Source organism: Sciurus vulgaris (assembly GCF_902686455.1).
Source record: "Sciurus vulgaris genome assembly, chromosome: 9".
Taxonomy (NCBI): Eukaryota; Metazoa; Chordata; class Mammalia; order Rodentia; family Sciuridae; genus Sciurus; species Sciurus vulgaris.
The window spans coordinates 4504643-4529322 of NC_136469.1; the positions used below are offsets into that span (position 1 = coordinate 4504643).

At 50.7% G+C, this 24680-nt stretch overlaps 1 protein-coding gene across 1 annotated transcript in view; it reads left to right on the top strand.

The window, feature by feature from the left end:
• Positions 1–24680, top strand: part of FGF2 (fibroblast growth factor 2) — a 45610-nt gene that overhangs the window by 12026 nt on the left and 8904 nt on the right. Inside the window, exon 2 of the mRNA XM_079154027.1 lies at positions 23860–23963. Within this exon, the coding sequence (XP_079010153.1) occupies positions 23860–23963 (104 nt within the window). The remainder of the gene's footprint in view (positions 1–23859; positions 23964–24680) is intronic.

The following is a 24680-nucleotide window of genomic DNA, read 5'->3' on the forward strand; positions in this document are numbered from 1 at the left end:
GCAGAAAGTTAAATTTCTCAAGGTTAAATATTCTGAGTGTTTTAATGAGATTAAAAAAAAGGGGGGGGATGGGGTTGTGGCTCAGTGGTGGAGTGCTTGCTTAGCATGCGTGAGGCACTGGGTTTGATGCTCAGCACCACATTAAAATAAACACTAGGTATTGTGTCCATCTACAACTAAAAAATATTTTAAAATAATAAAAATAAAGGGGTTATCTGTCAGGTTACACCTAGTTTGAATATTTTCCAGACTGAAATTGTTTTTGGCCATGATTAGTGGACAGGACTGTGCAGTTTTTACGTGGTGGGTTCTGCAGAATGGTGCTGTGTGTGTGGGCAGTCACTTCCAGAGGCTGCTGAGACTTCCTGTCAGGCGCCCTTTTTCTGGAAGAAGCTGAACACCCCTGTCCTGCTGGGTACCACCACCTGCTCTCGAGGTGGTCGGAGGAGCCCTTTGCTCCTGCCATGGGAGTGACCCCTTAAGCCTGCCTCAGGCCTGTGGGGTGCCCCTCCCTGTGTGGGGAGCTCCGCCAGGAGGCATGGAGACGCCTCAGGTTTCCACGGTCCCTCGGACAGAGAGGCCAAGTGGTAGGGGTCGGGCGTTCTTCCAAAGAGAAGACACGTGCACTTCAGCAGTCCCCAGTCATTCATGGTCTAAAGCTTGTCAAGGTCAGCTCACCAAGTTCACTGAAATACCACCTGCGAGAGCCAGTGGGGACCCTGTCACTGCGAGAGGCACTTCTGAAGGTGTTCTCCTGGGCCCTGAGCTGACGTGAGGAACTGGTCTGTTAATTACAGGAGGTGTCTGCGGGCCAGGTGGGAGGAGGGCGTTGCGGAGAGGACCCCAGGTGCGGCCGATGGCCACTCATGGTAGGGTTCCCAGTAGCCAGGAGAGCGGATTTCAGATGCTGCCAATGTAAAGAGATGAAAAATGCCTGCGGTGATGGAAATGCCACTGAGCACACATGGACACCTGTATGGAAATGTCACTCTACCCCATAATGTGTCCCATCACTGGAAGTCAGTTAAAAATACGTCACTAAAAAGAAACCGTGAAGGCTGCTGCATCTCCCGACAGAGTCCCGCTGAGGTGCCTCTGAGGCCAGCTTTTTGTTACCTTACCGTCTCTGGGAATGTTGGTCTTGTTCCTGAGAAGCCAGCAATGTGGCCTGCTCCTCGCAGGTAGACTGATCTCCCTCCGGGCTTTAACAGGGTTCCATCCTCGATTTCTATTTGCCTTTCTTAAAAACCACTTTTTAAAGTTTTTGTCTTAGTGTATTATCAATATCTATAACTCACCTCAAATATTATTTGGGACCAAACAGGTTATGCCTCAATAAAAATAATATATCAGTCGATCTGTTGCTCTATCCAGGAAGTGCCCGGGGTGTTACACGCAGGCCGAGTGCCAGGGATTAAAACGTCAGGAAGATGAGGCCCTCAAGGCACCACTGTCTGGCCGGGCGAGGCTGGGGCAGAAGTTGGCCAGGCAGGGGAGCCGAGGCCCACCTGCTCACGGTGTGTCTTGGGGACAGTGTGGCCACACTAGGGAGCAGCAGGTTCTGATGGAGCACAGCAGGCAGGCTTCAAGCTGGAGCACACCATGCAGCCTTGGTGGCCAGGTGTTCGCCACGCAGGGCGGGAGGGGGCAGCAAGGCCCAGGAGGCTGGGTTCCGCACTGCTGGGAACTGCAGGAAGTCCCAGTGGCCCGAGTGGTGGGTGCTGGTGAGAGGCAAGGCTGGCCGGGTCTGGGTGATGATGGCTCCCGAGCTGAATGGCTGGGTGTTTGTCCACAGGGTGGCAGGGAGGTCCTAATTGGGAAGGAGGGAGTCAGACCTGGGCCTTCGTGCAGTCCCTCAGGCAGGGGTGAGTGACGGAGTGCGGGGTCAGGGAGCTGGCTGTGGAGTGAGGAAATGGCTGCAGCTGTCCAGCTAGACCATTGCTGAGCGCACACCGAGGGTGTCCCTGCAGGAGAACCGAAGGCTTCCACCTTGTCAAGGGCAGAAAGGAAACTGTTGTCTAATAGTGAAAAAGTGCCCCATATTTGACAACGCGCACACACAGGAACTCTATACTTGCTTGGTGCATCCTCAGACCCAATGCGAGAAAGATAAGAAGCGCCAGGCTGCTGACGAGCTGCACCTGGGGGCGACTCAGACTGGAGGAGAGATGGAGGCGCCCTGTGCTTCTCTCCGGTGTGTGGGGCTGTGGGAAGGACTGCATCCCATCTTATCTGGGGGGACCTGCAGGGGGAGGTAGGAGACTGGTCCCGGGAAGGGAGATGGGCGGGCTGGATAGTCAGAAGGCCCTGTCTTGGGAGGGCAGAGCTGTGGGCAGGCCTCCGCCTCTGGCCCAGGCGAGCCCACTGTGGACTCGGCCCGGCTCCCACTGCCAGGAGCCCACGGCACTCCCTCACCTACCCTGGCCACAGTTTTAGAGGGTGCAGGCGGTGACTGGTGGTCCTGTTGCTCTTGGGCTGGGCAGTCAGCTCCTCGTGGCGGGGAGTGGCCGGGGTTCCCCTCCCCTTCAAGGGCGCATCCCCAGTGACTTAGGATTCCACCAGGCCCCATCTTCCAAAGGCTCCTGCTCCTCAGTAGCACCTCAGGCTGGCGACCAAGCCTTTACCACATGCGCCTTTGGGGAACATTCCAGATTCAAACCATTGCACTGGATAGGGCCAACTTAAGCACTGCGGTGCCCATGGACCTGGGCCAAGAGTGCCCAGCAAGGGTGAGACCTGCCTCCTGCCAGCACCCAGGAGGCTGGTCTCCAGCTCCCGAGGCCCCCAGGAGGCTGCTCCACCTTCCGTGACTGGTGCTTGCCAGGGAGACATGGCGTCTAGCTTCCTCCTTCTGGTTTCTCTTTCCCTGAAGATGTGTGAGTTAGTTTTACTTCTTCAGGATATCTGGAAACAGAAATAACAATCCTATTCCAGAAGAAAGGACATTATTGAATGAAACAAGAAAGAATTCCTAAGAAAATCGCAGTGGTGCTTAGCCGGGGCGGTGTTCTGGAGCCCTGTGATCACAGCCGTGAGCTGGCATGCCGCCCCAGTGTCTGTGGGCCCCAGACGCCCCTGGCCTGCCCTCATCATGAGCCGCCTGGCTGCAGATCCCGTTTCCGAGGATCTGGGTGCTGTAGTCTGGCGCGTTAGCACCGGTGCAGGGGCTTCCAGAAGCGTGTGCCCGGAGGTGTCTGCTTCCGTCCCGGCATCCTGCTTCCCTGCGGAGGAACGTGGCCATTCCTCAGAGCCAGGGCTTTCAGTGTAGGAAGAGGCCCTTCTGCTGAAGGGCGTCTGGCCTCACGAAGTCCAGTATAACAGGACGGGGAGAGGGATTTCCGGTCACGGTGTGTGGAGGGCGGCTGGACTGTGGGAAGAGAGGTGGGGTTGTGGGTCAGCAGGAGAGGGGCAGCTGTGGGTCTCCCTTACCTGGACCCAGGGCGATCGCATCACCCCGAAGGGGCGTGTGGCTCTCTTTTTATGTTTTCAGGGGCTTCCCTGGTTGGAGGCTGAGCGTCTCGGCCAGAACCCCGCCAGATCCACGGTTTCAGTGAGCCAGGGTCGCAGCATGGCACAGAACGACACTCTCATTGCTGGTTCAGTTGCTGTAGAACAGACAGTCTGCTAGATGGTGAGCTTGGCATGGTTGGCACAGGGCGGGTGGGTGAGATTTTAGGGATAGGATCGTGGAGGACTTCGTATTTGTGACCCTCTTTTTTTTTCTTCTTGTGTGGTTCTGGGGATGGGCCCAGGGCCTCATGCATGCCAGGCAAATGCTCTGCCACCACGCTGCCCCCGGCCACTGGGTGTCCATGGAGTAGGAGAGCTTCGAGGTGTGTCGCTGTGGGTTGGCAGCCTTCAGAGAATGGGAGAGGACACCCCCAGGGCCCTGAAGGGACCCCGCGTTCCTGGGACCTCCAGGCTGCAGTCCCACCGTGTGCTCAGCTGCGCCAAGCAGGGCCGAGAAGCCAGATGGCTGCGTGGACTTGGAATCATGGCTGGACAGCGCCAGGCCTGGGGAGAAACAGGAGAGCCGAGCCACGGCCGCAGTTCAGACTAAGACTGTGGAGCCTGAGAGGGTCACCCAGCAAACCCAGCCAGGCTGCAGAGGTGGCGGTGCGGAAGCAGCTCTGGTGAGGCCGTGGCCACGAGGGTGGCAGGCCAGGTTGCTGGACTGGAGAAAGCCAGGATCCTTGAGCCTGGGTGGCCTGTAGTTCTTTGAGGTGAACCTCGAAGTCTTTCAGGGTGACAGTGAGATGTGGGGTGCCCACAGTGACAGTGACCCATCAGGGGCAGTGCCACAGGAGGTGGAAGAGGGCACTGTGCCAGCTTGAAGGAGACAGACTGTCTCGTGTAGCGGGAAGGAACGTTGGAGAAGCCAGCACTGGCTGCCTGTCCTGAGGACAGAGGCTGGGACACGGTGGAAACGCTGTCAGAGTCGGCCGGAGCCCTGTGTGGGGCTCTGCTGGCCTGTGGTGGCTGGTGGTGACCAGCAGCCTTTGGCATTGGAGCACTGTGGGGAGGCAGGAGTGGTTCATAGATTCTCTGCTGGCCTTCAGAGTCCTTTCCACAAGTCTGCACATGCAGGTGGGCCACTGAGACCCTGCACTGTCCAGGTGGAGGACACAGCTGGATTTGTAGGCGGCTGCTCTCCTGCAGATCACCGTACCTCAGAGGTAGAAGGCAGAGTAGGTCACGCCTAGGGTCCTGGGGCGGCGAGAAGTGGGGCTGGAGCCAGAACCATAGGCGCCTTCACTTGTCCTGGGACGGTGTCCTGGGGGCTGCAAGCTCAAGCAGAGCGACTCGTGAGCCCAAGGCCTTTCCAGACTCGACTGTGGCGGGTGCCCTGCAGGTGACTGTTCTGTTTCCTCTTACGCAGCCTCGTGTGTCTTTTAGAAGAAGCAGAAGACAAAAATTAAGTCAGGGAGCAGGCAGGGTAAGTGGGGTATGGGGGGAGAGAGCAGAGAGGGGAGGGAGGAAATAGGAAACCAAAACCAAGCCAAGAATGGCCGAAGGCTTGGGCTGCGGCCTGGGCTGCCAAGGTCCTGCGCTCGTATCCAGGTCGCGGAGAGGCGTTTGGCGCTGCCTGCAGGGGTGGCTCCAGGTCTGGCAGAGGAGGGAGCGGAGGAAAACAGCAGGACTGGTCTTCAGGGAACAGGGAGGGAAACAGGCAGCAGTTGTGGTTTCGGGCTCCTTTTTTTGGGATGGAAGAGTAAGTCCTGGGCCAGAAGCTATTTGCTTTACTACTTGTGTACCCGTTTTATGACATTAAGAAAAGCTTTATGGCCCTGACTGTCTTTATCATAAAGAATAAAAGACGGTGTAAGAGGACTGTCTGTGGGAAGGGGCCTCTGGCTCCTGGGTGTCCTCATCTGGCCCCTGCCCGATCCCAGCCTACCCCTTGGGTCAAAGCATAACTTTTATTTTCCTTTGTGGCTCGCTGTTTATGCTTGAAAATGATTGACTTTGTAGCGCTGGGAATTGATCAAGGGCCTAGCGCATGCGGGGCCAGTGCTGCCCTCCACCGAGCCACATCCCTGGTCTTGATGGCTCTTTGTTAAAACATATTTTAAAAAATTTAATGGACAGACAATTGTACACATTTGTGACGTCCAGTGTGACGGCTGATACAAGTAGACAACGCACAGTGGTCAGTCAGATCTGCGTTCTTGGTATATCCATCCCCTCAAACGCTTACCATTTCTTTGTATGAGGAACATTTGAAGTTTGATTGACGTCAAGTGGTTGCCTCCTATGCTCTGGGACACAAGGGGTCTTCCTCCTGCCCAGCTGTGCCTGAGTCCTTCGCCAGCCTCTCCCTACCTCCCTGCACTCCCTGGGCTCTGTCAGTCATTCTTCTTCCCTCGGCCTCTGTGAGACCTGTTGCTTGGCTTCCGTGTGTGTGTGAGAACATGCAGTCTCTGTCTCTGTCCTGACTTCCTCCCTTGACAGGCTGTCCTCCAGATTCATCCATTTTGCACAGATGACAGCATTTCTTTCCTTTTTACAGCTGAATAACATTCCCTTCCATGTGTATGCTTGGCCTTCTTTACCCATTCCTCCATCAGCGACCCGCATTGGCCCCGCATCCCGGCTATGTGAACAGTGCTGCGGTAAATGGAGGTGGGCGGGGAGCTCTCTGACATGTCCTCTGCACCTCCTGGGGACACACTCAGCTGAGCGCCTGCTGACCACGTGGGGTCTTCCAGCGTTTGGAGGGGCCTCAGTCCTGTGCTCTGCAAAGGCGGTGCTGATGCTCATCCCCCTGGCCTGCGGGCTTGCCCGCCAACCATCCTCTCCGGATCGTGCTGTTCCCGGTCTTGCTAGCGAGGTCAGGGCTGTTCAGCCTTGTCTCAACCTGCTGTTCCCGGAGGAGGGTCAGGTGAGGCGGGGCCACGTGCTGCAGAGGGCACCGTGGTTCAGCTCCCAGCCATGGCGCAGGTTAGGACGCTGGTCGGATTCCAGCTTCCTCAAGGTCAGTGGGAAACTCTTGGCTGGAGAATTTTTCGGGGCCAAGTGCTAAAGACTTTTGATTCCAATTCTGCCAGTGAGTCTAGGCATCCACTTGTGGGAAGGCAGATGATGTCTTCAGAAGCAGACATTGACAACCAGTAGAGTTCGAGTCCCGCACAAGGGACACTTGGTGTCAGAGCTGCCCCTGGAGTCGATCAGAGAGGACATTTAGCAACCCTTCCTCCTGAAGCGGAAGAACGCCGGAGGAGGCTGGATGCTGGCCACCGTGTGGCTCTGGAAGTAGGCTGCTCCAGAGTTGAGGACAGAGGTCGCGCGTGCAGCAAGCAGGAGCTGGCTCTCTGGTGGGCCTGGGGCTGGCTCCTCGCCAGGACGCGTTGGGCAGATAGCCCCCTTTCCCACTTTTTTTTTCCCTCCCAGTACTGGAGATTAAACCTGGGACCTTGTGCATGAGAAGCAGCTGCTCTGTCCCTGAGCCACGCCCCAGGGTCTCACTAAGCTGCCTCTGCTGCCTTGAGCTTTCTATCCTCCTGCCTCAGCTTCTAGCGCAGCTGGAATTGCAGGGCTGCGCCACGGTGCCTGTCTGAACAACTAGCTGTTCTTGACATTAGAGAAAATGCAAAGCTACCCTCAAGGGGCTGTTCCCTCTGGCCCCAGCCTCAGCCTTCCTTCCTTCATTTGCATTCCCTGCTTGAGCTCTTTCTTAGTTTCATCTCTCACATCCGAGCAGGTGACAAGAAGCCTGGGGCTTAGGTCTCAGACGTGCCTGGCATACCTAACTAGTTCTGTGGTCTTGTGTAAGTTCCTTCGTTTGGACACTAGTTTCCCATTTCCCACGTGGGAATGCTGTGCATGGAACTGGGAGCCTGGTGCGCAGGAGGGGTTGAGTACAGCCCCCCTTGATAAGTAGTTGTCATACTGTGGTTCGTGATCCCCAAATCTCCCCTTGGTCCTGTGTCTCTCTGTCTTCCAGTTCTTTATCTTTGCAGGATGATGAGTGGCCCAGGCTGAGCAATCTTTGATTTCCCAGGATTCTGTGGGTTGACTGGGATGCAGGCAGTGGGTCTGCTGCACAGTTTGGATTCCTCAGGTACCTGCTGTCCAGGTGACTGGTGGGGACATCTGACATGCTTTATGTACTTGCCTGGCACTGAGGCAGGGATGACTGGAGGTCCGGGGGCCTCCCCTCCACCGCTCTCCCGGCCTTGGCGTGGGCTCTGCACAGTGCCTGGATGCTGGAGTGTCAGCTGCTGGTCACATGGTGTTTGCTGCCAAATTCAACCAGCAGCGCCCAGAGGGGGATCAGGATCGGAGGGCTGCACCAGGCACAGGTTCATGAGGGGGGCTTCAGTTTCACAGGCCCTGCTGTCTGGAAACGTCTTCATGTCAGCTGGGAACCAAGTGACTTCGCTTCCAATCAAGTGGCAGTCCGCTGCTCTTTGGTGAGCCAGGCCTGGCTCTGGGTCCTGGGCTGCGTTTCCTCATTAGATCACATTGCCAAGTTATTCCCCCAGTTTTGGTGTTTCCAAGGTGAAATCCTGAGTGCTCCTTTCTGTCCCCTTTCTCATTTGTTTTACAAAACCCAGACTTCATGAAACCCTGTACCTCCTCCTCTGCTCTGAGGTTCCGTGCTGCCACGGAGTCCTCTCAGGATGGCCTCTCGGGTCCCTTCTGTGAGCACTGCAGTCCGCTCTATGTGATGTTTCTGGCTGCGTCACACCTAACCCTCCTGGCTTCCCCGAGGCTCGTTTATCTTACTCGACTCCACTTATACAGCCGTCTTTCACTGTTGTCTCTTTTCCACCGTCCAGAAGCAGAGTGGGAGGGACGTTCTGACTAAGGAAGTCCACGTTCATCGTATTAGACACCTGGGGACACTGAGGGAGATTGGAGGTGGAGTGGAGACCCCGAGGACCAGAGGAAAGAAGAGGGGGTTTTGTTGTTGCTCTTTGCTTCTTTGAGAATTAGGAAGGAAAGGGAAAATCAAGAGAGAATCCGGGGTTGGAAATCGGGGCCCCTGAGGAGGAGTCCTTCCTTTTTCAGCACCTCTTCTTCATGGCCTCACTCCTGCCTCGCTTAGGTCAGGCAGCCCACTCGGTCTGCCTTTGCAGTGGTCTCTGCTGAGTGGGATGGTGCCCAGGCGTGAGCACTGCTTCTCGGCACGGCACACTGAGTGCTTCGTGAAGGACTGTTGACTGAAGAGCAGAAGCAGAGCCAGAGCCGTGCCTTTAAGAGCCAAGGTGGCCGACCTGGACAGTGAGCGGGAGGAGCGAACCTCGCTGGTGCACGGAGAGGTGTGCGTGCAGCGTGGCGGATCAGCTCCAGTCGGGAATAGACGGTCCGGCCCAGATAGCCGGGCCGAGGGCAGTTCCAGCTGAACACTCGGCCAGGGCGCGATGTCTTCTCACGTGGGGCACATCCCGTGTGCGAGGGGCACCGGAAAGGAAAGCCAGTGGATCTGCAGGACGGTGGATCAGAGGATATCTTAAATGTAGGACGTCGAAAGAGTGACTTTCTGACCGCACAGGAAGCCTGGCCTGTACCGTCAAGACGGAGAGGGTGGATGGAGTGGTCTGTGCTCAACCTTGGTGACGAGGACAGTGCGGTAAGTGGGGAGTGCTTGTGGACTCCCCACCCCACGGCCTGCAGCGGCTTCGAGTAGCCTGTTTGAATTTCCTTTTCCTTTGCTCCTGGGGATGCTCTCCGCTGGGTGGCTGCCCAGCCCCCAGGACCCCGTCGGAGTGGCCGGGCCATGAGCTTCCATTTCCCAGCAGCCGCATCTCCAGGGAGGCCAGGTCTGCTGCTGCCATCTTGCCTCATTCCTTTGGCTCCTGGCGCAGCCCAGGGCCTGTTTCTGCTGGAGTCTTGGAGGCGAGGGAGCTGTTTCCAGCTTCCACTCCGTCCAGCCAGCATATGTCATGCAGGGGCTCGGGAGGAGCTCTCCTCTCGAGGGCCTCCGGGCTCTGGAGGAGGGCCTGGGCTCTTGGCCGGCAGCGTGGTTTTCCACAGTGGAGGCTGCAGGAATGCTCGTCACTGATCCGGGGACGTGCTGCCAGGGCTATTTTCATGAGGGTCAAATAAAACTCCCTTGTCTTGAGCCTGCTTTGAAAGGTGTTTTCCTAATGATTTTACCAGTCAGACAGAATGACTGTGTGGGAGAGAGCAGCGAAAGAGCTGGAAGACTCCGGCGGCCCCTCCTTCCCGGGGCACACACACGCCGCTCTGTTTTCTGTTCTGAGCTGCCTGAATTGTGTGATTTTTGTGGATGAATGTGAACCCTTCAATCCAAAAGTGCCAGGAACACAAACAGCCCAGCTAATTGGCACTCGCCCCCAGGGGAGGTACGTGGCCAACCAAACTGGTTGCATTATCTCCACAGGGCACTTACTGAGCTTTGAGAAAAACCTCAGGCTCTCTCAAGTCATCCAGAAGTGTTTCGGAAAGGAAGAAAGATTTGCCAGAAAAAGGCTGGGATCAGGAGGTGCTCCTCCTCTTGGACGTGCTGGATCTGTTGCAAAAGTACTAGCTTGAGGCAGCGTATATTTTTGGTTAATCTTCGTCTGAGCTGCTCATGATTTCAGGGTACTCTGGCCAGGTTAATGACCTTTGACCCAGGGATTTCTGATTGGCGACCCACAAGCTAAACGCCAGTCATGGGCATGTGCCTGTGTTATGAAGCTGTTGGATCCTGGATTGAGTAGTGGGTGCCCTCTGGTTTGGGATGTGTCCTACAGCTGTCACCGTCCCCTCTTCCTTACCGCTCTTACTTTCAACCACAGGCTGCTTTACTCTCATTTGTCACTACCTTGCTTTTCAGGTCATTTTAAAAGATAGTTTTTTAAGAGCAGTCTTAGGTTAGCAGCAAAATCTAGAGGACGGTGTGGGGACTTTCCGTGTATCTGTTGTCCCCACACATGCGTGGCTTCTCCTTGGTCCAGACCCCCCACTGCAGTGGTACCTTCGTCACGGTCCCTGAAACCAGTGGAGCACATGGCCATGGCCCAGAGCCAGCTTTCTCCCTGGGGCTCCTCTTGAGGTGCCTTCTGTGCTGCGAGAGGTGTCTGTCCTAGAGTGCCACGCAGCGCGGTCTCACTCACCCCTATGCACCGCAGCCTGGTAAACGCTGGTCCTCCTTCACTGTCACCCGAGTCCTGCGAGTGTTGAGTGTGCCCTGGCTTCTGTCCCTTGGCTCTGGGACCTTCGTGGCTGCAGCGCTCATCCTTGCAGAGCCGAGGGACGTTCCGCGTGTGTGCATCCCACTTATGCCATCAGCCGTGCTCACTTCGTGCAACTCCCCTGGGGCGCTGCCCTGCTTTAGGACAGGTGTTTCCCAGGGATCCTGGATGTTGGACTTCTTCTACAGCTGGCATGCCCTCGTGAGAATAGGTCCCACCCCTGGAGTGCAGCCAGACAGGGACATGGGCGTGGCCCCACCGCAGGCAGCGCCCGGGCCCTTTCACTCCCCAGCCCACCTCCGGCCACCACCAGTGTGCTCTCATTGGTAATTTCATGGGCAACTTGTTGTTAGAGGCAGTTTACAAACGTGCATCCAACAGTTGGCCTCTGGGGGAGAGGACAGCACTGAGCACAGACGGCGGAAGCCGGGCCTGTGTCCATGGCCGCGCTCAGTGCTGCGTGCGTCGGATTCGTGGGGCCTGAGGTCCAGAGGGCCCAGGCGTCGGCACTGTGGCTGTTCCTGCAGAGGTTGGTGGGACTCTCCTGCTTGCGTTATGGTACGTCCACAAGGCAGGCAGGAAGTGTCCTCAGTGCCAGAGTGTTTCCACGGGGGCGGTGGGTCTGTAGCCCCCGGGAGCCGTGGGACAGGTGAGAAGATGCGACTGTTGGGCAGCGAGCCGCCTTTCTCTCTGAAGCTCGTTTGCCGCTGAGCTGTTCTGCGTGGCCCTGCACGGCACCTGGAGCTTCTGGAACGCTTAGCCGTTGCCATTTTTTAAACAGGCAGCCGTGCTCTTAGAGTCAGGAGCCATCTCACGCCCACGGCCGCTCGGGCACTGTGGCCTGCTCCCGGTCTGCAGCTCTGCTGGCCCAATCCTGTCCGTCCTGCGGCATGAGGTGAGAAGTGCCTCAGAGGAGGTCCTGGAGGAAGTCGATTTGTAGGTTTTGGTGACTCACAGTGGCCCACAACGGCCCTTGTTTGGTATAAAACATACGTTTTAAAATTTTTATTGCATGAATTAAGTGGCAGGTCTTAGAAATAAAATGATTATGGGAAGAGATTCCATATCTGAGACATTATATTGTACTTGCTTTTAATTGAACTATTTTAAATATTTTGCTATGGATATTCTTAAGTCCCATAATTAAACTAATTTCTAGTTTACGATACACAGAAAGACTTAATGGACTCATAAGCCCTGTCCTGACCAGGTAATAATGAAGGAATTCATGGATTTCTTTTTTTTTTTTTTTTTTTTTTTGTGGTGCTGGGTATTGAACACAAGCGTGACCACTGAGCCATACCCCCAACCCTTTTTATCTTATTTTTTATTTGTGGATGTTTTGGTCAGGGTCCTGCTAGGTTGCCTAGGCTGGCTTCCAACCTGCGGTCCTCCTGCCTCCGCTTCCCAAGCAGCTGGGATTGCATTCACCTGCCCTCTTGCCCACCCAATCTGCGGATTCCTCGCCTTCCCTCCTTCCCTCCATATATCATGCCGTTTTAACCTTGTTTGCAAACAAAGTTGCCAAAAACTGTAATGACCTGTCTGGTGAATTGCTAGGGTTTGGCTCTTAATGTGCCCAGAAGCCCATAAGTTGGAGGCCTGGCTCCCTAGCACGGGGACCTGGTGGAAACTGGACGAGGCGGGTCATAGGGTGTGTCCTTGAAGAGGATGCTGGGACACTGACCCCTTCCTGTCTCTCTGTGCTTCTGGGCCACTGTGATGTGAGCAGCCTTGTGGCACCACACATTCTACCATGCTGTTTGACCCTGCCACAGGCTCGAAGCCATGGGGTCAAAGTGACCATGAACTGAAACCTCATTTCATTGTAAATAAATATTTCCTCCTAATTTTAAGTTGGTTTTCCCAGGTATTTTTCCCAGCGATGGAAAGCCAACCAAGACATCTCTAATGTTCTGTCTGTAACCTTGAGCAAGTTGAGCCAGAGGAGCATAGAATGTGTGCTTCTGTGGTTCTGGGTCGATATGCAAAATAAAATAGTAGGACAGTCTTTCCCGACGGTGTCTGTGCGAGCCTTGTTCTGTTTGCTGGGTCACAGTTGTGCCATTTATCTGATTACTACTGTGTGTGCTCCATGTGCACAGGGAGACTCTGAATTTCTTTTGTTCCGAGGTTTATCCCTGCATAGGGGTTTTCAGGGCCTGAACCTCAGCACTGTGTTGGGTGACTCCTGTTGGAAGGCAAGAAACCAGGGCTGGCATGCTGGGATTTAGACAGCAGTTACTGGTGAACGTTAGTTCCAAGGAGACTAGTAAGCCTGGTGTGCTTCCAGCGGCAGTAACCGAGTCCCAGCTTTTGAAGCTGGACGCACTCCTGAGAGGATCAGCTTTGTGAGTGCAGGCTCATGTGGGCTCGTGGGCTCCGAGGTCTCGGTGCATGATTGCTTGGCCGTGTTGGGGTTAGGCCATGGCAGAGGGTGCATGTGTCGGGAGAAGCTGCTCCCCAAGGGTGCCCCCAGGGACCCACCTCCTAAAGTTGCCACCATCGCCCCAGAGCCCATAAGCTCTGACCCATAAGTGACTTAATCCATTAACGAGGTTAGAGCCACCATGATCCTGTCACCTCCCCAAGGTTCCCCCGCTGGACACTAGTGCCCTGGGACCAAGCCTGCAACACACAAGCTTTTAAGGTACACATCATTGGACTGGGGTTGTGACTCAGTGGTACAACCTTGCCTGGCATGTGGGAGGTACTGGGTTCGATTCTCAGTACCACAAATAAATATAAATAAAATAAAGGTCCACTGACACTAAAAAAAATAATAATAATAAAAGATACAGATTGTAACACTGGATTTGTTATTTTTTGGCCTTAAAACAGTCCTGCTGGCACATAGTCTTATCACTGTTTTTCATAAAACAAGTCATTTTGAATCAGTAAGAAATTAAAATGCCCGCGCCATGTCGGACAGTGAGAACGCTGGTAAGGAGAGCTCGCTGTGTGCAGGTCAGTGCGGCAAACCTCGAAGTGCAGTTTTAGAACTGCTTTCTGGTTGTCTTACGTACTAAGCTGAGAATTTGTTTGTTTGTGTTTTAAATTACCTAAATGGGAAATCGTTATTATTTGTGCCCAAGTAAAGTCACATGTTGTCACTGGCGCGGACACTGCACCGGGAGAGACTCGTAGGTCTTGTTGCTCTTATGTACTTCTCGCTCCTGGAACGGTTCCCAGCACACAACAGGCACCAGATGCCAACTTGCTGAATGAATGAATAATAAACGCAGGCTTATCGAGCAAGAAGTAAGTCTGGTTTTGTGCAGTATTTCCCTTGAGAATAGCAAAATTATAAATTTATCCTATAGGTAAAGAACTGGGTAAAGGTAAGGGTATAGAGTAAGATGTAGTATCCCCAGAAATTACATTTTGGAAAAGATATCCCAGCCATAGTTTGGAGGACATACTTGCTTTCTCTTGCAGAGCCTTGATCAAATACGAGATTTCCCACACACATTTATTATTCCCTGGACCTCAAGGCAGAGCTGGTACAGAAGAAAGCCAGAGCATTTGAACACATACAGGAAGATTTTTACATGGATACGTGCATGTTCACACATACATAATCTACCCTGTAGCTGTGGGCAGTGGCATTTATTTTACATCCTATAGGTGAGAAGGTTAGCTCAGCTACTACCTGGTGAAGCTGGATTTTGAATACAGTTCTGTCTGACCCCCAAATCCACGCTACCATTAAACGTCCGCATTCTTCTTTCCATTTGGGAGAGAAGTGACATCTTTGCTGTAATGGGTCTTCCCATTTGTAAACATGTGTGAGTCCTTTTAAAATGATTTCAATAAAGTCTTACAGTTTTCTCCATAGAAGCCCTAGAGACATTTTGTTATCATAAATAGTATTTTTCTAATCATTTAAAAATAATATTTGTAATGGTTATAGCTGTAAAGAAATTTGGTATTCTTTTTTCTTTTCTCTTTTTTGGGTTGGGGATTGAACCCAGGGGTGCTTTACCCCTGAGCCACATCCCCAGCCCTTTCTATTTTATTTTGAGACAGGGTCTCACTAAGTTGCTGAGGCTGGCCTTGAACTTTTGAGCCTCCTGCCTCAGCCTTCCAAATTGCTGGGATTACAGTGTGCACTACCGTGCCCAGCTTGAGTTGGTCTTTACATATTCTTATGGTAAGCAAATTTGCTAAATCATTTCCAACAGTTCATCTGTGTTTTATCTTGACTTTAAAACACCTTTTTAAAGTGATTTTAGGCTTAAAGAATGTTACAGAGATCTCAGTTTCTCCACACCTTCGCTCTGCTCTCCCGAAGGTGAGCTTCATGTGTTACAGGCACCGTATGGTTTGGATGTGAGGTGGCCCCAGAGCTCCTGTTAATGCAGGAGTGGTCAGAGGCGAGGTGACTGGACTGAAGAGCTGTGACCTAGACATACGTCCTAGTTTGAATGGAGGACTTGGAACTGCAGGCAGGTGGGGTGTGGCAGGAGGTGGGTCACAGGTGCATCTGCCCTGGAGCTCATTTCCCGCCCCTTTGCCCCGATCCTGCTGTGAGCTGAGCAGCCTTTCTACTGGGCCCTCTCCTCATGGTGTGCTGCCTCACCCGGGCCCAGGGCGATGGAGTTGGCTGTCTGTGGACTGAGCTCTCTGAAACTGTGAGCCCCCAAATAAACGTTTCCTCCTCTTAAGTGGTTCTTGTTGGGTATTTTGGTCACAGTGATGCACAGCTGAAACAGGCACCTTGTGAGACTGGGAGGAGGGCCCTGACACACGCTGTGAAGCACAGGCTCTGGGTTTCACAGCTTTTCCCAAAAATGTCTGTTTTTTTGTCCCAGGATCCAATCCAGACTATCATGTTACAGTCAGCCTCCTGATTTTATTTATTTATTATTTTTATTATTATTTTTAAAAAATATATTTTTGGGCTGGGAATAGAGCTCAGTTGGTAGAGTGCTTGCCTTGCAAGCACAAGGCCCTGGGTTCAATCCCCAGCACTGCAAAAAAAAAAAAAAAAAAAAAAATTTTTTTTAGTTGTCAGTGGACCTTTATTTATGGGTGGTGCTGAGACTTGAACCCAGTGCCTCATGCGTGCTAGGCAAACCCCTACCACTTAGCCCCAACCCCCGCCCAATCTTCTAATTAAAATGTAGAAAATGGTACGTCCTGCAGACAGTAACGGCTCTGTCTCTTACTTTCCTCGTCTGTGTGCCCATGCACACAGTAGGTGTGTGTGTGTGTGTGTGTGTGTGTGTGTGTGTGTGTGTGTGTATGTACCTTCCTGCGCCAGCTGGCACCGAGGGCTTCCATCCTGGCTCTGCTGGCTCTACGCCCTCCCCTCCTCTTGGCCTCTGCCTTCGCCAGACTCTGTCACCGTGCCTGGCTCACACTCTCCTGGAGGACCTCCAGCACTTCCTGTTGCCCCCTTAGGTGCGTGCTGGTCCCAAGGCAGCCACGTTGGCTGTGACCACCCCCATCTTGATTTCCTGCAGGTTCCTTTTCAGACTGCACATTCCTGCGGCTGAGTGTCCTTGGGACTCGCTCTCTGGATTTGCCAGAGGCACTGTAGACTTAAACCTGTCTCAGAGGGATGGAGCTGGAAATGCTGACTTAAATGTTTTAAAAATCGTTTTCTTTCACCAGTGACAAGCCTTTCTGGATGTCAGCTTCCGAATTTGTGTAAATGGAGGGGTTTACACTTGCTGTCCCTTTACATGGTGAGAAACAGGCATTTTATGATTCTAAGACTTACCATCCTTGAAGCTCCTCCAAAGAACATGGTGCAGTTTCTGGAGAAAATTTCAAAATAGAAGTTCTTGTAATATAAAGCCGATACTCCACCTCCCAACCACTTGTCAATCTGTGCTCTGCCCACCTCTTACGTTGCAGGAATTTCCGGCTTATGCTGCCGCCATTTTCCTGCCTCCCACGTTATGTCCTAACACGCTAGCTAGCTATTGGTTCATCAGTCAGCTTGCAAGTATTCTCCTCCTCTGTTGGTTCCTTCCAGCTCATGAGATTCCAATATCTGGGAGAAGCTACACGCCATCTTTCCCTTTTTTCCTTTCTTTTCACCCTGGAGCGGATGTGTTAGTCGTCCGCATAATAAAGTCTCTTGCGTGAGACCTCGTGTCCGCGGTGCATTTTTCTGGGAGCTATTGGCGAGCCGCAACTGAGACCAGCGAGCGGGCGGCAGTTCAGTGGGAGTGTGCATCGGTGGCTAGAATCGCTGCGGGTCCCAAGCTGCCATACATTTCTAACATTCTTAGCAATGGTAGTAACATTGAAGTAGTAATTTGAACTTCTGGTCACATCATAACTAACGTGTTGATCCCTGATGAAGTGAGCCCTTGAACATTTGCAGGTTTACTTATGGCAATACAGTTTCCGTCCCTTGTCTTACCTAATCATTTTAAAAACACTGTATCAGTTTCCCTAATCATTTTAAAAACACTGTATCAGTTTCCCTTTGCTGAAGATTTTCAAGGGAAAGTTGGACAGGTGTTTGTCATGGATATTGTAGATAATCCTTTAAGATACAATTGCATAATGATAGAACCAAGTGACCACTAAGATTTTGCCTGATGATGAGATTCTTGAGTGCTGTGGTTTAAGGCTTTTGCTTTTATGTTCCAATGACCAGAAGAAACAGAGACTTAAACTCGAATAACACCTTAGTTTTCCAAGTTCAGCTCTTACTGGATTCAGTGTCAGCATTAGAAAGCCCCCAGAAGTCTGTGTTTATCAAAATAGTTGACATCCATGTATCCAGACACTGCTGGGCAGCAGGGGTCCAGCGTGTTGACAATCAGCTTGCCTTGGTCAGAGGGCCCGGTGGCTTTGCTTATCCAGGGTCTTCTGAATCTCAAGTGCAATGATTTTACTGAATCTTCTTCCTTATGAAGCCAGTCCAGCATGAGACAGTAACAATGAAGATGCTAACTTGAAGGTAGCCAAATTTAATTTCACTGGACTGGACTGTCCCGTGTCCTCAAGTCCTAGCTGAGCTCTCACACTTACAGAATTAGCAAAGCATCTCCAGACTTTTATCTGGACAGCTAGCACAGCTTTTATAATCTTCAATACGTTGCTACCAAATCAAGTTCTAATTACCCAACAAACTGTCCTTGGTCACCTTTTGTTCTTTTAGAACAAAAATAACTTTTATCTTTTTTAATTAGGGTAAGTTTCAAATATTTCCGAAAATGGAGATCAGTGTGAGGAGCCCCGGGTGCCCGTCAGCATGCGGGCAGTGCTGCAGGACCGGCCTGCGGGTCGGCTATCTGGCTCTTTCCTCTAGGCCTGGAGCTGTGGGGAAGGGCAGCAAGCTGCTTCGTCAGAGCGTGGGAAGAGAAGGCCCTTGCCCAGAAGCATGTGTCCACGGTGCCTGTCAGGTCAGAGAAGAGGACTTTCACAGTCAGCTTTATTCTGTGCATGAAAATTTAGAAATTCCCTTAGAAGCCTATCAAGTTAGTGTTAAATATTTCCTGATGGGCTTATTTATATATGCTTTTTAATAGTTGGTTAGTTCTAATTAGGATTCAGGCAAGGCTCACACATTGCTTTTGGAGGATATGTCTCTTAAGTTCCTTCCAATTGGGAAATTCCTTCTCCCTCCTTGAATTCATGAATGTGGTTATTTTTCAGTCATGTTTAATATGATAAGTCCTTGGATTTTATTTGAGATTGCTTTAAAGTTCTAACAGTGTTAATATTGTGTTCTTCTAATAAAAACAATATATGCTTAACCAAGAAAAAATGTAAATATAAAAAGGTATGAAAAATGCATTTTTATTTTATCAACCCCAAATAACTGTTAAATCTCTGGAATTATTTTCTACTAACCTGTATCTACGTAGTGACAATGTTTGAATACTAAGTATTCCCTGGTGCTGTTTGGATAGTTTCTCCCTTTTCCTTGGTTCTTAAAATTAGAAACTCAGGTTTTCATAATTTTTTGCTTTCTAATGTAAATACTTTAACTTTCACTTTAAGTGTTCTGAATTTTTATCATCAACAGAACTATTTTCTAACGTTCCTTGGGATTTGTTTTATTTGAAAATGTACTACTTAAATTCCAAAGATTTGGGGGAATTTTCTAGGTACCTTATTAATTTCTAACTTAATACTCTGTATAATTATTTTATGGCTTTGCATATAAATTACTCTTAGGCATAGTCCATAGTTCATGTTCCTTCATATCCTGCATAAGTTGGGTATAGCAACCTTTAAATGTTAATTTGGGCACCCCCTCATATAAAAGAATGAAGTTGCACCCTCAGGCCACATGCGAAAATGAACAGAAATTGACAGAAATGAACAGAAAGTGAATTAAAACTAGATAAGGTAAAATGAAACCCGTTAGAGCAGGGTATAGATACAAGTCTTCATGGCCTTGGATTGGGCAAGTTTCTTAGCTATGACACCCAGGCACAAGCCACAAAAGAACAAAATCGACAAACTGGAAAACATGCTAATTAAAAATGTTTGTGCTTCCAAGGACACCATCAAGAAAGTGAAAAGACACCCACGGGAAAGAACGTTTGCAAATCATGTCAAGGGACTTGTATCTAAAATATATAAATTATTCTATCAACTCAGCAATATAAAGAAAAGCTAAGTGAAATATGAGCCAAGGATCTGAGCAGACAATTCTCCAAAGATCTTGCCTTTGGGCCAGGAGCACAGGAGAGAAGATACTCCACTTCTGGACCAGAAGGGAAATGCAAATCAAAACCACCAGGAGACCCTTGTACCCAGCTGGGATGGTTAAAAACCAAGCAGACTGTAGCAGGTGTTGGCCAGCAGGTGGAGAAATGGAAGCTCCCTGTGCTGTGTTGCTTTAGAAAACTGATTGTTCCTCCAGCGATTCAATGTGAAATTACCAGACGACCTCAAAATTCAACTCCTAGATATGTACTCCAAGGAAGGGACGGCGCGTCCACCCGGAATTCCCTACAGGAGTGTACACAGCAGCAGCATTTACGTTACCAGAAAGCGTCCACCAGTGGATGAATGGGTAAACCAAAGGCGACTTGTCTGTGCACGGGCTATGATTCGGCAACAGGAAGGAATGAAGTAGGGAGTGTGGGACAACCCGGTGACCCTTGAAAAAAGCCAGTCACCAAAGACTGCACTTCAAAAACTGCAGTACCCAGAACAGGCAAAGCTGAGGATGAGAGGTTGCCTGAGGTTGGCAGTGGTGGTGTTGGGGACATGGAGGGTCACTGCTAAAGGGTGTGGGTGATGGAAATGTTCTGCAGTCGACGGCTGCACAGATGTGAATGTGCTCAAAGCACTGACTCCTTCGCATGCTCTGGAGGGCAGGTGGATGGTGTGCACGTTACGTCTCTGTTAGGATGTAACAGACAAAACTAGGAAGACCCCAGCTCAGGATGAGGGTCCTCAGCATTCTTTAACCTCTGTTGACGTTAGGAAAAGACCTTCTCAGATGGAGTCAGGTGCCTTGAGCGGGCAAGCCCAGGGGGCAGATGGGCCCTGGGTGGCCTACCATGCTGGAAGGGTTCATTTTTTTAAGTTTTCAAAGGACTGTGGTGTTGAGAGGGGAACAATGTCTTAGGTGATGTTCTAGGCATCTAAAAGAAATGTCGCTTGGGTCAAGTTGATGGACAGCGCTTTTCATCTCTCTATAACTGATTTATTTCTCCTCTTTGGACAGTTTTTGCTTCAGGTAGTTTAGGTACTGTATTAGGTGGTGTGCATTTAAGAAGATCGCGTCTTCTGGTGAGTCTGACCCTCCTGTCGTGGAATCCCCTGTTCATCTCCGGGGTCGAATGACAGCCTGGCCCTCCCAGCTCTCTGGAACTCAGGGGTACATTTCATATATCCACCTCACATTTGTACAGCCTTCCTCTGTGTTTGAAATTGAAATGCTTTTCTTATAAACAACATAGTTCGGTTTAAAAAAAAAAATCTCACTGAGAGTTTTTTCTTTTCAGTGGTGTGTTGAGTATTATATTTCGTGTATTATAAGGCCGGGTTCAGATCCGCCCTCTTGGTGTTACTTTTCTAGTAATCCCACCTGTTATTTGTCCTTCTCTGTCTCTCTTCCTGCTTTTGGGCTGGTCAGGTAGTTCCCAAGCATTCCAGCCTCCAGCTGGTAGGGCTGATGGTCATTGACCTAGTTCTTGAACTCCATCCATGGCTGGCTGCCTCTTGGAAGTTCTCTGTCCTGCTGCTGCTTGACTTTGTGTTTGGTGAAGACAGGCTTCTCGGGGGATCTTTGAGCTCTTGGTCTTGTTCCCTGCCCTCAGAGGGCTGCCGCTCTCACTCGGCACAGCTGGGCTCCTGTGCTCGGTGCCAGCCATGCTGTGTGGCACCTGTGCACCTGGGGCTGGCTCTGTGCTCAAGGGCTGGCTGGTGAGCATGTGGCTACTCTTTGAGGAGGGCTCCTGCGAGTGGGATGCGTCCACTCAGCAGGCTTCCGCAGTTGGTCGGAGTTCAGCAGGGCCCTTCTCCTCCGCCTGGGCAAGCTCGCTCTTCCTCCTGTCAGAGTGAAGGTGGCTATGCACCTGTTTTGTGGAAAAACCACGTTTGTATGTGGAATTCAGTATGTTTAAGGTTTGGTTGCATCTCAGCTCTGGTGAGTTTTAAAAGAAAATGTATGGTTTTGTGACTTATTTAACTTCTTGTTATACACTGGTTATTTTTAAAGCTTATATTTTTAAAATTATATGCCAGCTGGGTGCAGTGATGCACACCTATAACCCAGCAATTTGGGAGGCTAAGGCAGGAGGATTGCAAATTCGAGACCCTTTCTTAAAATCAAAAAAGTAATAAAAAAGGGCTGGGGATGTGATGCAGTGTTAAGTGTCCCTGGTTCAAGCCCTAGTTCTCCACCCCTAAATGTTGCCAAAGGAAACACTTTCAGACATCTGCAGTCAGATGTTGCTTGGTGGCTTTATGACTGACAGTCTCCTAGTGAGGAATACTGAGAAACCTGCAGCAGGGCAGTGGGTGAATGTGACTGGGGCCTGCTGTGGGCCCAGGGCCGAGGTGGACACTCGCTCGTCTCTGGTCATGCTGGGACCCACGTGTGCTCACTTAGAGGACGGTGGACTGGAGCAGAGGCAGTTTATTGACAAGGAACAGAAAGAAAGTGTATGGTTGTGTGCAGCCTGCGCCACGAGCGTCCTGCAGTGTGATGAGTCAGAAGAGGTAAGCTCGTGTGTTCACAGGCACCCTGGTTAGCACTGCGTGTCCCGGTCACCGCAGGCCTGTCTTCTGTGACTTACTCATGTCACTAAGATGAGTTAGCTTCTTTCCTAGTGATGTTGTGAAAGAACTTTCTGCCCTTCTGTGCTTCCATTTCATCTTGATTAGATTCTTTTTCTTTGTGTTATTTTCCCCGCTTCCTGCCTGCCTGCCTGCCTTCCTTTTGTGTTTGGTGATTGAACCCTGAGGTGCTCTACCATGGAGCTACATCTGGATCTTGAGACAGGGTCCAGCCACATTGCCCAGCCTGGCCTCCAGCTCGCATCCTCCTGCCTCAATCTCCTGAGTTCCCGGGTTGCAGGTGTGTGCCACTGCACTTGGCCCTACCTGCTTTATTAGGAAGTAGTTTTTATCACCAGAGTAAAGCTAATTGCAGGTATCATGCCTCATTTTACTTGTATATTGTTTTCTTGATAGGAAAATAATTTGACATGATTACTGTGATATATCTAATGGATTTAATAAATATTTCAGCATCTTTCACAAGTTGCATTGTCCTGACCCGTTCCTCTACCTACTTTCAAACACCAAGAAAAGTTGAATTAACTTTACATTTCTAATGTTATCCAAATAATATTTTGCTGATTTCTAAAACTTGACTTTTTTTTTTCTCTTCTATTGCTCAGTAATACCCTAGATAGCTTCATAGGCCATAAGATGACTTCTGAATGAAACTTGTTCTTTTACTAAATAAATTCAATAAGCATTTTATATTTGATCCTCATGATGATTTACAATGCAGGTTATGCTAAAAAAAATTCTGAGAAATTTGCTAATAAAGAGTTAACTGGCTTCACCAGGAATTTCCTAAATTTATTTGCCCTCAGAATCTGTTTTTTGTGTAAAATCTGTTAGTCAAATTACATTCTGGGGAATCTTTATTTACATTTCAGTTCAATAATTATCTGTCCATATTACATTATCACTAAAATCAAATAATATCTGGATTTTTGGTTTTCCTACAATCTGCTTAATACTAATAATGTAGTGTAACAGGACATCCTCCTTAGGGTCTGTATGAGTCAGGGTCTCTAGAGGAACAGCTCAACAGGAAGTATGATTTACAAAAAGGAATTTATTAGATTGGCTTACACGACCAGAAGCTGGATTATCCACAATGGCTGTCTGCAGCTGGAGAGCTGGAAGAACCAGCAGTCTAAGAAGCAGAAGCCCCAGAACAAGAAAGATCAACAGTGCTACCCTAGTCTAGACCAAGGCTTCTGGAAACTACCTGGAGAATCACTGGCAGAGTCTGCTTTGGAAGAGTGAAGAAACAAGAGTCTGATGTTCTCAGATGATCCAAGCAGCGATCAAGAACCCGTTCAAGAAGAGCCGAGCTTGCATCTGCATCTGCTTCCTTGTTCTTCCAGCTTTTATTCCATCCTACTGGGCAGTGCTGCCCATGCTTAGGGAGGGGCTCCAGTTCACTATCTCACATGCCAATCATTCTTGGACACGCCCTCATGGACACACCCAGAGCCTCTTAATCATCGGCATCTCTTAATCCAATCAAGTTGATAATTCAAAGGAGCAATTACAGGGTCTTTTATTTTGGAAATCTTTCATCACATTGTATAATTCATAAAGTATAAGAATGTTTTTCCACTTTTTAATAGAGGTTTTCATCAGTTCCTTCCATAAGGAAAGATGAGTGCCGTAGTGTTGTCTTGAGGGGAGGTGGGAGAGAGGCTGCTGCACCTGAGGGCGGCAATGAGCAGCTGGACTTTCAGCTTGGAGCTGAATGGCCTAGGCGCGCCTCTTATCAGGTGTCAGCAAAGGCAGCAGCACGGACATTTCCATGTCCTCTAAAAACATGTTCACTTCCAAAAGGTGAACAGCTGACGGGGATGGAGCCGATCACTAGTAAAAGACCGAGTCCCCGCTCTGTCCCCCGGGCCCTCCCTACAGGGGGGTGGCGGTGGTGCAGCAGGCCTGTCGCCCTGCTGTGGCCGTGGCTCTTCTCTCTATGGTGCTACAAGAATAATTTCCCCTTTGCTTACAGTCAAGCTCCAGCTTCAAGCAGAAGACAGAGGGGTTGTGTCCATCAAGGGAGTGTGTGCGAACCGCTACCTGGCCATGAAGGAGGACGGGAGGCTGCTGGCTTCCGTGAGTAAGGCCTGGCGCTGCAGGGTCTCCTGGGCGCTGTGGCTGCTGATGCACTCACCGTGGCCGTCGCTGGATCTCCGTTATGGGTCTTACACGCATTGTCTTCACATTCACCCTATTCCATAGAGTACTGGGTCCCCTTTATTTCACAGATGGAAACCTGACGTTCCACGTGAGTGAGGTAACCCAGAAACACAGCACTTGGGAATGAAGACGGGTCAGGCCGGGGCCGGGAGGGAGGCCTCTGCAGATGTCAGGTTAGGCTGGGCGTTGCTGGTAGCTCAGTCGGGAGGGACGAGGCTTCCTAGGTCGAAATGCAGCTCCAAAGTACCAACTCCTTGGGACTTCACTTCAGTCTCCCTATGGCTTTTTTTCCCTACCAAACTGTTGTCAGCTTGCTAATCTGACAAACTAGCATTTTAAGTATTTCCCGGAACAGTGAGCCAGCAGATAATTTTGGGTGACTTTGACATTGCAGTAGAGGAAGAACAGGGGTTTGCAGCTCTCGTGGGCCTCACCTCAGGATGTGACCGATGGTCACGACTCTGCAGCTGTTGAGGGTGAGAGGAAAGGAAGGCAGTGTGTCACCTGCTTCTGTCATAACCGAGCATGGGCAGCACTAGTCAATGGTCTGAACACTTCCACCTTGTCTGTGTCTGCTGTGGTCAGGCTCAGGGGCTGCCTGGAGATTAGTTGTGACTCTTTGGTCTTATAGAT